Source organism: Ranitomeya variabilis, chromosome 6 (genome assembly GCF_051348905.1).
Source record: "Ranitomeya variabilis isolate aRanVar5 chromosome 6, aRanVar5.hap1, whole genome shotgun sequence".
In the NCBI taxonomy this organism is placed as follows: Eukaryota; Metazoa; Chordata; class Amphibia; order Anura; family Dendrobatidae; genus Ranitomeya; species Ranitomeya variabilis.
In genome coordinates this window covers 507,743,318-507,758,013 of record NC_135237.1, presented here as the reverse complement: position 1 = coordinate 507,758,013, position 14,696 = coordinate 507,743,318, and the positions used below count along the sequence as shown (strand labels likewise).

The 14,696-nt window shown below is 43.2% G+C and overlaps 1 protein-coding gene across 5 annotated transcripts in view; it reads right to left on the bottom strand.

Annotated features, from left to right (window-relative positions):
- The window catches only part of VPS13B (vacuolar protein sorting 13 homolog B), a 1,111,190-nt gene that overhangs the window by 457,948 nt on the left and 638,546 nt on the right, over nt 1-14,696 (bottom strand). For all 5 annotated transcript variants that reach the window (XM_077270879.1, XM_077270877.1, XM_077270878.1 and 2 more), the window contains exon 24: nt 11,814-12,034. In XM_077270879.1, the coding sequence (XP_077126994.1) occupies nt 11,814-12,034 (221 nt within the window). The remainder of the gene's footprint in view (nt 1-11,813; nt 12,035-14,696) is intronic.

The window sequence follows — 14,696 nt, the reverse complement described above, 5'->3', positions numbered from 1 at the left end:
GCAGCGGAATATGTTGGCGCTATATAAATAAAATTATTTTTATTATTATTATTATCATCATCATTCCGGCTATTCATATGTTGCTGATATTTGAATATTTTGTAACATCCATCATTAAGACCACTCCCCTTCACATCTATTTCTGCAATGTGATGATTATTTCCTTTTAGCTTTTTATTTACAAGTATTTTACTTTTACTCTTTACAATGTATGTGTTTTGGATGATAAATCTTGGGTGTAGCCATTTTTGCAGGTTCAGTATTACGCTTGTGGTGACTATACCTTCATTATTTCTTATTTCTGGATCAGCGGTTTTCACCATTGCTGTAGGTTTCGCCTTACTTTAGTCTGTTACACACGGTGTCTGCAGTGTCCTTAGTTGGTTCACTGTGTGTTGCCCTGAAGCTTCTCAGTGTAGCAGTTATCACAGGACTAATTTTCCTGAAAAATATAATACCACTCCAAACTAATCCCTTCCCCAAACTCTCTTCAGTGTTTTTGCCTTGCGTCTCACTATGTTTTTTCCCTGTTAAAATCTGATGATACCATGATGTATGATGATAGTGGGGAGACGAAGACGGCAGGGAGCCGAAGACGGCGGGGAGCAGAAGACGGCGGGGAGCAGAAGACGGCGGGGAGCAGAAGACAGTGGGGAGCAGAAGAAAGCTTAGAGTCATGAGTGGACGGTGTCCTCTCTGTAAGCCAATTCCATGACTTTCAGTATGTGCTGAGCACACAGTGTCTGTGAAATTACAGCTTTTGCTTACAGACACTGTGCGCTGAGCATTGACAAATCTCCGGGCCCGGATGGGATACACCCCCGAGTACTGCAGGAACTAAGTACAGCCATTGATAGACCATTATTTTTAATCTTTAAAGAGTCCATAATAACAGGGTCTGTACCACAGGACTGGCGTATAGCAAATGTGGTGCCAATATTCAAAAAGGGGACAAAAACTGAACTCGGAAATTATAGGCCAGTAAGTTTAACCTCTACTGTGGGTAAAATCCTGGAGGGCATTCTAAGGGATGCTATACTGGAGTATCTGAAGAGGAATAACCTCATGACCCAGTATCAGCACGGGTTTACTAGGGACCGATCATGTCAGACTAATCTGATCAGCTTCTATGAAGAGGTAAGTTCCGGACTGGACCAAGGGAACCCAGTAGATGTAGTGTATATGGACTTTTCAAAAGCTTTTGATACGGTGTCACAGAAAAGGTTGATACATAAAATGAGAATAATGGGGATAGGGGAAAATATGTGTAAGTGGGTTGAGAGCTGGCTCAGGGATAGGAAACAAAGGGTGGTTATTAATGGAGCACACTCGGACTGGGTCGCGGTTAGCAGTGGGGTACCACAGGGGTCAGTATTGGGCCCTCTTCTTTTTAACATATTTATTAATGACCTTGTAGGGGGCATTCAGAGTAGAATTTCAATATTTGCAGATGACACTAAACTCTGCAGGGTAATCAATACAGAGGAGGACAATTTTATATTACAGGATGATTTATGTAAACTAGAAGCTTGGGCTGATAAATGGCAAATGAGCTTTAATGGGGATAAATGTAAGGTCATGCACTTGGGTTTCAGAAGTAATAAGATGTATAACTATGTGCTTAATTCTAAAACTCTGGGCAAAACCGTCATTGAAAAAGACCTGGGTGTAAGGGTGGATGACAAAGTCACATTTAGTGGCCAGTGTCAGGCAGCTGCTCCAAAGGCAAATAAAATAATGGGATGTATTAAAAGAGGCATAGATGCTCATGAGGAGAACATTATTTTACCTCTATACAAGTCACTAGTTCGACCACACTTAGAATACTGTGCACAGTTCTGGTCTCCGGTGTATAAGAAAGACATAGCTGAACTAGAGCGGGTGCAGAGAAGAGCGACCAAGGTTATTAGAGGACTGGGGGGTCTGCCATACCAAGATAGGTTATTACACTTGGGGCTATTTAGTTTGGAAAAACGAAGACTAAGGGGTGATCTTATTTTAATGTATAAATATATGAGGGGACAGTACAAAGACCTTTCTGATGATCTTTTTAATCATAGACCTGAGACAGGGACAAGGGGGCATCCTCTACGTCCGGGGGAAAGAAGGTTTAAGCATAATAACAGGCGCGGATTCTTTACTGTAAGAGCAGTGAGACTATGGAACTCTCTGCCGTATGATGTTGTAATGAGTGATTCATTACTTAAATTTAAGAGGGGACTGGATGCCTTTCTGGAAAAGTATAATGTTACAAGGTATATATATTAGATTCCTTGTTAGGGTGTTGATCCAGGGAACTAGTCTGATTGCCGTATGTGGAGTCGGGAAGGAATTTTTTCCCCAATGTGGAGCTTACTCTTTGCCACATGTTTTTTTTTTGTCTTCCTCTGGATCAACATGTTAGGGCATGTTATGTTAGGCTATGGGTTGAACTAGATGGACTTACAGTCTTCCTTCAACCTTAATAACTATGTTACTATGTTACTATGAGTCACTTACTGAAAGTCAAGCAGTAAGACGCTGCTCACACACTGCTCGGAGAGGTCTTTAGGTCTGGTTCAGATGAGTGTAAGCAAAATGTCCATTTTTCATCCAGAAAAAAGATGATGTTCCATCCGTATTCACTGCATGCAATCCATGTGGCTGTTTTTATTACATACGTATGCACATTTTTACAGCTGAATCACATCCATATGACATCTGTTTTTTGCATGAACAAAGTAATAAATTTTAAAAGGCCTAAATACAGTTTGATATGTTAAAAATTGTAATGGATCCATGAAAAAAACATGGCATATGGATGGTACGCTGTATGTGATCTATTTTTTTTTGTGTGCACCAGATGGGCGAGTCCTATGCAAAATATGGATGAAAGTAGTGCATTCTGCAACTTTTTACTCGCAGACCATGAGTCTGTGTATAAAAACACCCACCACATTGATGCTGTCCTTATGCTACCAGTTTTCCATACAGCTAGCATATGAACCGATCATAACAATTGGGGGCTAGTGATGAGTGAATGTGCTTGGATAAGATGTTATCTGAGCATGCTCGGGTGCTCACAGTGTCTTCGGCGTGCTCGAATAATATAATCCAGTCCGAGCAGCTGCATGTCACCACAGCCGATAGACAACAGCAACACATGCAGGGACAGCCTGTTTTTTAGACAATCCCTGCATGTGTTGTGCTGTCGAGATATGCAGCCGCGGGAACTCGAACACATTATTCCAGCACGCCGAAGACACTCTGTTAGCACCCGAGCATGCTCAGATAACACCTTATCCCGCGGCACGTTCGCTCATCACTACTGGAGGCCCAAAGTCTCCTTTGTGAATGAAGTGTTAGACCCCATTACCTAGTTCAAATTTCATGAACACATTCCATCAACATTTTTTATTGCAGACAGAACCCTTTTAATTTCACTTGTCAGCAAAAAAGAAAAAGGCGACATGTCCGAGTTTGGTCTGATTCATGGACCAAACTTTCCAAGTGAATGGATTTGCAAAAAAAGTGGACAGAATACTAATATTATTCACGTACCCTCTACATACTGACTAATCCTAAGAAATTTTTTGGAAATCTCCATCATCTCCTCACACCAAAAAAAAGATGAAAATCCCACGCAGCAGACTGATGAATCCAGGCTCAGTCAGCATCTGCAACAGTGGTCTATGTAGTTATAGACCAGGAAACTTCAGGGTCTCCTCGCAATTTGTGGGATTCCAACAATTAGACCCCCAACAATCACATGCACAACAGTATAAATAACTAAAAGCAATCTACTGTACAGTGCAACAGAAAAAAAGCCTTTTTTAGAGCCAATAAATATTGAATTAACAAAAAAAATTCAGTTTGTACAAAACTGATTTCTTTTTTTCCAAAAAGGGAAGAAATGTCAGCGTATCATATTTGCAAACATTTTATTACCTTGAATGTTGAATTGCTTTAAATCGCGAGAGACACATTCTCGGGACCATCTTTCCTATAAGTGAGACACACTATACACTGGGCCGGGCTGCGCAGGTCACCCAGCTGCGGCTCAGCTGACGGCAGACAAGACATATTGGAAGACACTCAATACCGCTGCGTGCTGTCCAGCGCAGAGTTCCCAGAGCTCATTTTCACAGCACTCACTTGCCAGAATGTTACAGTGATACTCTTAAATTTACTGCATGTGATGTCCATGTATAATACAAGACACAAAATAAAAAATGGAAGTCTAGGGAGACATGAATCTGAAACATCTTACAATGTATTCATAAAGTATCATTTCAGACCACAACTAAAGTGAACTTTTATTTTTAGTTAATGTGTGGTAATTCCGTAGTGGAGGTATAAAGTCAATATACCCTCTCCCCCATGGAAATTGAAACAGGCTCATTATAATGCTTTGAGGCCTATGGGTTCACTCACTTGCTCTGATTTAGATGCGGGCTGCTGTTTAGCGGGATTTTTCTATGTAATCTCGGAGCAGCATGATGTTGTGGCTTAGACCCCGATTCCAGTGATGTGTCACTTGTTGATCTATCTGCATGCTGTCATTTTTATACAGTCATTGTTTTCTCTGCTGCAGATCTAGCAGCACTCAAATGCTGAGACTTGTATAACCCCGCCCACACCACTGTTTGGCAGCTTTCTGTGTACACTGTGCATAGGCATAAAGTTGCAAATCAGTGGTGAGGTTAAACAGAGGAGTTGACTAGGAGGCATGAGACATCTACTCCTGTAGTGATAGTCTCTTGCTGATAAAATACTGATTTTATTGCAACAGCAGCATACAGCCTAGTAAGTCACACATTCCTGGAATCAGTCAGGGTCTCTGCCCCTACAACATACTGATCTCGGATTACATAATAAAAACCTGCTGATAAATTCCCTTTAAATATAGTTATGATCATCTGATATCCAACACAATGACTAGCAAAATTTCAAAGTTATGTTTTCAGCTTAAAAATTACTCCAAATTACCTGTCCCTATCCGCCTACCTGTATCTCCTTTCTGTCTAACTTGCTGTCCACTGCCTGTTGCCAAGTGTAATCTGTTTCTATCAGCAGAGACTGAGTGGGATTACAGGAAGTGGGAGCAGGGTCTTTATCCCTCTGCTCCTGCTCTCCTGTCTGTCAAACTGCATACAGGCATAACAGAGATGGATTTTTCTTTCAGGGCAGACAAGCCATGGGACAATAGCACACAGAACTGATGTTCAAAGTGAAAGGAAGTCTGAGAACAGTAAAGGAAGAAGGCTGATGAAGACTCTGAGTGGGATTACAGGAAGTGGAGCAGAATCTTTATCCCTCTGCTCCTGCTCCCCTGTCTGTCTAAGGCTGCTTTCATACATCAGTTTTATGCAGTCAGGCTCAATCTGGCAAATTTTTTAAAAGACGGATCTGTCGCAAATTGTGAAAATCTGATGCGACGGATCCGTTTTTTCGCTGGATCGGACTAGCTGATCCAGCTAATTGGATCCTAAGGGTATGCTTCTGGGAGAAAGAGAGAAAGAAAGAGAGAAAGAAAGAGAGAAAGAAAGAGAGAAAGAAAGAGAGAAAGAGAGAAAGAGAGAAAGAAAGAAAGAAAGAAAGAAAGAAAGAAAGAAAGAAAGAAAGAAAGAAAGAAAGAAAGAAAGAAAGAAAGAAAGAAAGAAAGAAAGAAAGAAAGAAAGAAAGAAACCAGAATGGAAAACTCTACTGCACATACCCTCAGTCTCTCACTCTACTGCACATACCCTCAGTTTAAAAAAAAACGAATCCGTAGATGGAATCCTTCATTAGACGGATCTGGCGCCATAGGCTACCATTCTGATCCGACGCTGTCTGTTTTTTTGATGGACACAAAAAACGCTCCTCTGTGTGTTATCTCTGGCCACCGGACCGACAATTTTCTACGGATCTGGCGAACGACGGACGAAATGTGAGGCCATCCGTGGCAATCCGTCGCTAATACAAGTCTTTGAGAAAAAATGGATCCAGCGGCAACATTCGCCGGATCCATTTTTTTTCAAAATTTGCCAAACTGAGCCTGACGGCAAAAAACTGATGTGTGAAAGCAGCCTAACTGAACACAGGCATAACAGAGAGGAGGATTATTCTAACAAGGCATGCCATTGGACAATGGCAGGTGAAAAGGATGTTAAATGTGAAAGGAAAGGAAGTCTGATTACAAACAGTAAAGGCAAAATGTTGATGAAGAGGAACTGCCCAAAAATAGTGAATGGCAAACTACAAAACAAAAGAATCGGGACAGTCCCTTAGCATATTTGACTGGCTTCCATACCAAGAGCAATTTTAACTTCGGGAATGAAGGCATCATGATCATACCTTTACTTATAAAGTACCATCAATGTCTTAATAGTTGGGGTAAATGCTTTCTAGGACTGTTAGCAATAAGCCATCAATGTCTGTTTTGAGTCACACTGCTAAAGTCGATCCTACCATATCAAATACAAGAGTAGATCCCATCACATGACTACAGGACAACCTTTGGGAAACTAATCTGTAGATCTAATAAGACTGATAATTGTAATTTTTATACAATTATCACTTCTCTTCAGCACGAGAACTGCTCTGTCTGGACCAAGTAAGTTCTAGACTATTCAGCATTTCTTCACTGCACCAATTGAAAACTGATTCAATGTAGTGAAACATCAATAGTTAATCTCTGCCTAGAAATGGAGCTCTCAAGGAAGGAAAGCACTGCCTCTAAAGAGCAATTTACACAGGTCAATATCTTGGTTTATAGCCCCATTCAGGAGAAGAGATAGCTCATTTCACTTTGCTGAATTAGCGCTGGCTATTGTCTCACTTCTTTCATGGTTTTCTGTGGATAACTAGTATTAAAATCACACAGCTACCCAGAACCCTCAAAGGAATGACCTCCACATTTAAACTTTTGAGAACGTTTTCTCTTCTGGCGTAGATTATTAATTGTGTGCTGAATTGGAATTCAGGACTATTTATATTGTTTGCCATGTCAATAGGTTTTTTTGTGGGTGTCAGCCTAAAAAAAAATGTTGGTGCATATTACACACCAAGTGACACTGAATATGGGCACCATTTTTTGTAATAGAAAAATAACTGGTAGCCGACCCAATGCATTGCGTCTACTGGTAATTTGCGCTGGCCAGACACATTAACTAAAAGTTAATTAAACCCACTGATTTTAGTAAGAAGTTTTAAAAATCTATCAATCAGGAATGTTGGATTGCAACTATCTGTTCATAGGAGGGACCTGGCAGATGAATGAGCTTGTCATACAGTAGTCAGTGCGTGGGCAGATGCTCTTTCAGTCGACAGCTATTTCTTTGGCCCTCCTCATGCACCCTCACCCGGGCGCATGTGCTCTGTATGCGGAGAGAGGAGCAATCTACTGCCTGAACCTCTGGCAGCAGCTTATCTGCAGAAAGAACAAAGGGATGTGAACTTTAATGGAAATCTGTCACCCCAAAACTCGCATATGAGATAAGGCCACCAGCATCAGGGGCTTATCTACAGCATTCTGTAATGCTGTAGATAAGCCCCCCCCCCCCCCCGATGTATCCTGAAAGATAAGAAAAACAGGTTATATTATATATATAACGGGCGGTCCCGTTGCGGTCCGGTCCGATGGGCGTCGTGGTCCGGGTCCAGCGACTCCGATCCGGAGCCGCAGCAGGAAAAAAAAGAGGATGTCATCGTATGAAGATGGAGGCCCCGGACCGCCCCTGGGTGAGTATAATCTAACCTGTTTTACTTTACATTTCATTACAGAATGCTGTAGATCAGCCCCTGATGCCGGTGGCTTTATCTCATATACGATTTTTGGGGTGACAGATTCCCTTTAAATTTCATTTCACTAGCCTTCCATCCTTGACACTATCAATCTTGAGTCGGGAGGCCCTCCTAGGCAATAAACGGAATCTGTCAGCACGTTTTTACTATGTAATCTGAGAGCAGCATGACGTAGGGGCTGAGACCCTGATTGCATCGAAGTGTCCCTTAATGGGTGTGTGTTAGTGGCGTATCTAGGGGGGGCAGCCAGAGCACGTGCCTCGGGCGCAGCCGGCAGGGGGGTGCAGTCGGGCCGCCTAATGTGGCGGTCCGCAGTGTCTCCCCCGGCGGCTGCATTCTGCCGCCCCCCCGCCCCCGGTCTGGGAGTAAGCTGTTCTCTATGCCGACTGTCAAGCTGACAGCTGGCACAGAGAAGCTGCAGAGCGCCGGCTCCCAAAATGTGCGGAGATGGAGGGGGGCCCCTGCAAGGTGGCTGCGGCGGGCTGGGAGAAATCCCTGCAGCTCCGCTGCCTACAAGACAAAATAGCAGCGGAGCTGCAGCGATTTGTCTTCCTGCCCGCACTTCCTCTCACACAGACGCGCCGCTGGATGACGTCATCATTCAGCGGCCGGCTGTGTCAGAGGAAGGCAATGGAGATGCTGCGGCAGAGCGCGAGGAGAGGTGAGGTGTGTGTGTGTGGTGCGCTGCAGGGGAATGTGCAGAAAAGTAAATGGTGTGTGTGTGTGTGTGTGTAGGGGAGGAGAGGGCAATGATGGGGATGGTGGGGGAGGAGAGGACAATGATGGGGCTAACGGGGAGAGGGCAATGATGGGGATAGTGGAGGAGGAGAGAGGGCAATGATGGGGCTGACGGTAGAGAGCAATGATGGGGATGGTGGAGGAGGAGAGGGCAATGATGGGGCTGACGGGGAGAGAGCTATGGTGGGGGAGGAGAGGGCAATGATGGGGCTGATGGGGAGAGAGCAACGACGGGGATGGAGGGGGAGGAGAGGGCAATGATGGGGATTGGTGGGGGAGGAGAGGGCAATGATGGGGCTGACGGCGAGAGAGCAATGATGGGGATGGTGGGGGAGGAGGAAATTATGGAAGTGGTGGAATGGGCAATGATGGGGATGGTGGTAGAGGAGGAAATGATGGAAGTGGTGGAATGGGCAAAGATGGGGATGGTGGGGGGGAGGAAACGATGGATGTGGTGAAAAGGGCAATGATGGGATTGGGGGGAGGAAATGCTGGAGGTGGTGAAATGGGCAATGATGGGCGTGACGGTGAAGGCAATGATGGAGGTGGTGAAGAGAGCAATGATGGGGTGGGGTACAGGACAATAATATGTGTGTGGACAATTTGAGTGGGGATAGGGGAATTTATTATGTGTGGGGAGAATTTGGGGATGGGGCAATTTTTTATTCAGGAGCACTTTAATGACACTTGTATCTTTAAGGGCGTCATGTGGAGATTTTCTGCAAAAGAGCGGAGAAGATGGAAGTCTGCAGAGACGAGCTGTGGATGATCATGGGATCTAGACAAGATGAAGAAAAGAAGGAGAACGACTCCATAGACGACGTCATCTATAAGGTATCTGGATGTAAATGTTATTTGTGATACTGACTAACTCTCATGTTTTTATTTATGTTCGGAGCATTAAAGGGGATGTCCAGGTTTGTAATGAGTCTGCAGTCATTCTTTGTGACTGCAGACTTCTGAATTCTCACAGTGCGCACTGCACACTGTCAGGATCCTATCGTGCTGGCGATTTAGATACATGCGGTCACATGCTGACTAGACATGTGTGGCCTCACTCTATGATAATGAACTGAGCGAGGCCAGGCACGTCTAGTCGGAATGTGATCAGAGGTATACAAATCACATACTTGTGCTGACATGACTGTCCACCGGCAAGGGAGAATCCTAAAAGTGTGCAGTGCATTCGTTGTGAGAATTCAGAAATTTGCGATGTCAGGATTCAGCTCTGCAGGTTCCAGTAGTCGTCACATGAACACTTCACTCATATGTGATTTTCATACTTATGGTCCTGTGACACCGAGCTTCTCTTTCTGCTTTTCTGTTTTTCACTGATCATTGAGAGCATTAGGGAGAGGAGCTCGTCGTCGGTACATGACTAAGTGTGAAAATCGCATATGTGCTTGGTTGGGGGGGGGGGCGCCAAAATGTATTCTTGCCCCGGGTGCCAGAAACCCTAGATACACCTCTGGCTGTTTCTATAAAATCCGTGTTTTATCAGTAGATTATCACTACAGGACTAGTTGTCTGCTCTGTGCAACCCAACCCACACAACTGATTAGCAGCTTTCTGTGAATATACAGTGTACACAGAAAGCAGCCAATCAGTGGTGTGGGCAGGGTTATACACAGCTCAGCATTCAGAGCACTGCTAGATTTGCAAGAGAGAAAACTGTGATTGTATGAAAATGACAGCAAGCAGACTGGCAAGAGACATCACTGGGATCAGTGCTCCAACACCATGATGCTCTGAGATCCCAATAGCAAACCCTGCTGACAGATTCCTTTTAAATAATTAGCTGATCCTGTAGGTTTTGGCCGACTTAGTTCCAATTCTTCGAATTTACTCCCTTAGACTTATTGAAAAAGACATTAGCTCAGCAAGTATGTTTCCAGGAGCAAAGTATATTGGCTATCTCAGGTGTATGACCAACTTCCAATAAAATACTCAAGTAATGTTTCTTACAAAAAAAATCAAAGTAACATCACATCAGAGCTAGTTATTCTAATACATAACTACGTCTACACAGAAATCCCCAATCATTCCGAATTCCACTTCACAAAGGGATCGTGACACGAAAGGGGCAGCATGAAGGCCATCAGCGTAAGAGGGCAAGCTTCAAAACTGAACCCACACACGCTGCCATTTATAAAGAACACAAACAAAAAGCAAACTCAGGTCACAATTTGTGTCCCCAAGCACCTTCAAACTCCACTTTTTCTGTGATGTATTCCAGACACTCTGCCGCTTTCCAATCAGAACTTCATGTAGCGTGAAAAAGCACAAGGGTGTGAACCCGACTGGAGGAATTTTTATTGTTCTTTAGCACGTGCGTCCACAAGTCAGCACCATCATGCGTCAGGATCTGCGAAAACAGCACATCTGCTACTTATTTCTTCCCGTCAGGCCAAAGAAGTCTTGGCTAGCAGGAGCTCGAGTTACACAAACCCACAAATACATCAAAGTAAACAGTATTCAAATTGCACAAGCCCCGCCATGGCTACCGCAACTTTTAGTAGTTTGGTTAATAGGTATGCACAACTATAGATTTTACTTTCAAGGGTACGGAACTAAAATCGATAAGAAAGTTACAGCTATTAGATATTTCATCTAAGATAGGAGTAACTATTTGTTTTTCTACTAGGAACTGACACAAAGTTATGTTTCTTTAATGATAACGGCACAATCCAGAAGCAAACAGCTATAAACAAAGTATAATGTAACACAGATGAGAAAACCAGATTATTCCTCATGGATTACGTCGATTTAGGGTAGGATCAAACGACCAGTTTCTCTCCATAAGAGAAAAAGGATCGGAATATTCTGATTAGACACTGATCAGAGTTTGATCAGAGCTTGATTAGAGCTTGAACAGAGCTTGATCAGAACTTGAACAGAACCTAAACAGAACCTGAAAAGAGCTTGAACATCGCTTGAGCAGAGCTTGAACAAAGCTTGAACAAGGCTTTAACAGAGCTTTATTAGAATTTCATCAGATTTTGATCAGGAGCAAAGTTTTACACAGTCCTATAGGCTTGTATTATCGGTTTTGATCTGACACTCTGACCCTGACACAATCTCAATTTTAAGTTACACATATAGTGGCCACGTAAAAGGGATGGACCATAAACATCATTTATAACCAATCCAGGGGATATCCCTTGGGTTAACACATGTGGATCTTTCACCAATTTCAAAATGAGGGTTTCAGTGGCTTCTGCTTGAGTAGAGTGGTGGTCATGCACGTGTACAGTCATTGTCTATAAAATGGATTGAAAAATTAAAAAAGCATGACTATAAGATTTACTGACCTGTGGATTTGAGCATTTTATTTCCAGAGGCTCCAAGTCGACGTGTAGACAGACAACAAATGAATGGCCAGCTTCAGGACCAGCAGACGGCAGCGCATGGGAAGTGACTGCCAGGGTAGAGGTACAGCCCATCGGTTCCACTAGGTTCAATATGACTTGATGCTCCACAAGAGTATAGACACTAAAGTTATGGAGGTTGATGGTCCAAGGAAAAGCAACACCTAAAGACAAAATATACATATATATTTATATATAAATGTAAGTTAGTATCTAGTCTAACGGGAAGAACTGTGTACAAACTGTATGTGTATGAGTTTCTGCATTGGAAAAATATATTTGTAATGTAACATTGTAAAGTTGATTAGATTGAGAATTTAGGTTGAGAAATATGAGGGGGTGGGGTTGAGGGGAGAAGAGAATTTTGGGGGTTAAACATAAAAAAAATGTTTCTATACACTTAATATTATTTGTATTTTTCTTTGAAACATTTAATAAAAACATTTAAAAAACTGTAACAACATCTTAACATCTTATGACAATGAGGCACAGCACACCTGTTTGACAGAGACCCTACAAAGCTTAGAGCAATTTACAGTGATGGATACATTGGTGATATTAGATATGAGGACAGAACCATTTCTGGTAAGTTTGAGCATACATTTTGTATGTCATTATTACAGATAATTGTCTCAGAAGGGGCTGCTGCCTGCCTGGGAGAAGGCAATTTGATAAAGACTATTGTTAACAAGGGATAATAAACTATGGGAAATCAAACTTCTTGTCAATTACTCAGCATGGCATTGCAGAACCATTTATATGGACTGTGATGACAATCTCTGTCCTTCAAGGATGGACATAATACAGGTACAGATGAACTCAGCTGACAGTGCTTGGAGAAGCAAGCCTCTTAGAAACCCATCTTCTCCAAACTTGTGGACAGCGTGTATATACAGTCATGGCCGAAAGTGTTGGCATCCTTGAAATTGTTCCCGAAAATGAAAATTGTCTCTTCAGAGAGGAAGAGGACTAGAACTCCAGCGCCACCTGTAGGAAGTAGCAATCCTAAAAGTCAATGTCAACCCTTTAGGATAAGAGTCAAAACCAGAATCTCAATTTGCAGACACTGTGTTTCTGGGTGCTGCCCCTCGTCAGTGCAAAGAGTGAGATGTGGTTTGGCTGAGTGTACCCCGTACCGATGGCCCCGTACCGACGGACGTTGTGCAAAATTGTGCACAACGTGGGCAGCGGATGCAGTTTTCCGACGCATCCGCTGCCCATTCTGAAGTCCGGGGAGGAGGGGGTGGAAATGGCGTATCCGACAGACAAAAAACGTTCCCTTGAACGTTTTTTCGTCACGACGGTCCGCAAAAACACGACGCATCCATTGCACGACGGATGCGACGTGTGCCCATCCGTCGCAATCCGTCGTCAATAAAAGTCTATGGCAAAAAAATGCATCCTGTGGGCACATTTGTAGGATCCTTTTTTTTACCAAAACGATGGATTGCGACAGATGGCAAAAAAACGGAAGTGTGAAAGAGGACGTAGAGGCATCAGACCAGGAATCCAAGGGGTAACGTTTCTCTTTGCGGAGAGTGACATGTTAAGTATGCCGAGATGAGGAAACTTAAGCCGCAATGCTCCTCTGGGAAATAATGACACAGAAAATGAGTGAAATTACACACGCTTTATTGTACACATTTATTTCCTTTGTGTGTATTGGAGCAACACAAAAAAACTGGGCAGAATTAAAAAAAAGGGGCCAGACAAAAGTGTTTTTTACCCTCAACTTAGTATTTGGTTGCACACACTTTGGAATAAGTAACAGCAATCAATTGCTTCCTGTAACCATCAACAAACTTCTTACATCTCTCAACTAAAATTTTGGACCACTCTTCCTTTGCAAACTGCTCCAGGTCTCTCAAATTTGAAGGCACCTTCTCCCAGCAGCAGTTTTAAGATCTCTCCACAGGTGTTAAATAGGATTTAGATCTGGACTAATTGATGGCAACTAGTGATGAGCAAGTAAACTTGTTGCTCGAGTTTTCCCGAGCAGGCTAGGGGGGGTCTCCGAGTATTTGTGAGTGCTCGGATATTTAGTTTTGTCGCTGCTGCTGCATGATTTGTGACTGCTAGACAGTCTGAATACATGTGGGAATTCCCTAACAAACAGGCAACCCCCACATGCATTTAGGCTGTCTAGCATTCGCAAATCATGCAGCTGTGGCGACAAAAACTAAATCTCTGAGCAGTCACAAATACTTGGAGACCACCCGAGTGTGCTCAGGAAAACCCGAGCAACGAGTATACTCGCTCATCACTTATGGCAACTTCAGAAGTCTCCAGCTCTTTGTCTCCATCCATTTCTGGGTACTTCTTGAAGTATGTTTGGGGTCATTGTCCTGCTGGAAGACACATGACCTAGGACACAAACCCAGCTTTCTGACACTGGGCACTACATTGCATCCCAAAATCCTTTGATAATCTTCAGATTTCATGCCTTGCACACAGTGCCAAGAGGCAGCAAAACAACCCCAAAACATCTTTGGACCTCCACCATTTTTGTCTGTAGGTACTGTGTTTTCTTTGTAGGCCTCATTCCATTTTCAGTAGACTGATGTGCTTTACCAAAAAGCTCTATCTTGGTCTCATATGTCCACAAGATGCATCCCCAGAAGGATTTTAGCTTGCTCATGTACATTTTGGCAAACTGCAGTCTACCTTTTTTATACCTCTGTGTCAGCAGTGGGGTCCTTCTGGGTCTCCTACCATATTGTTTCATTTCATTCAAATTTCGACAGAGTTTGCGATGACACTGATATACCCTAAGCCTGCAGGACAGATTGAATGTCTTTGAAACTTGATTGAGGCAGCTTATCCACC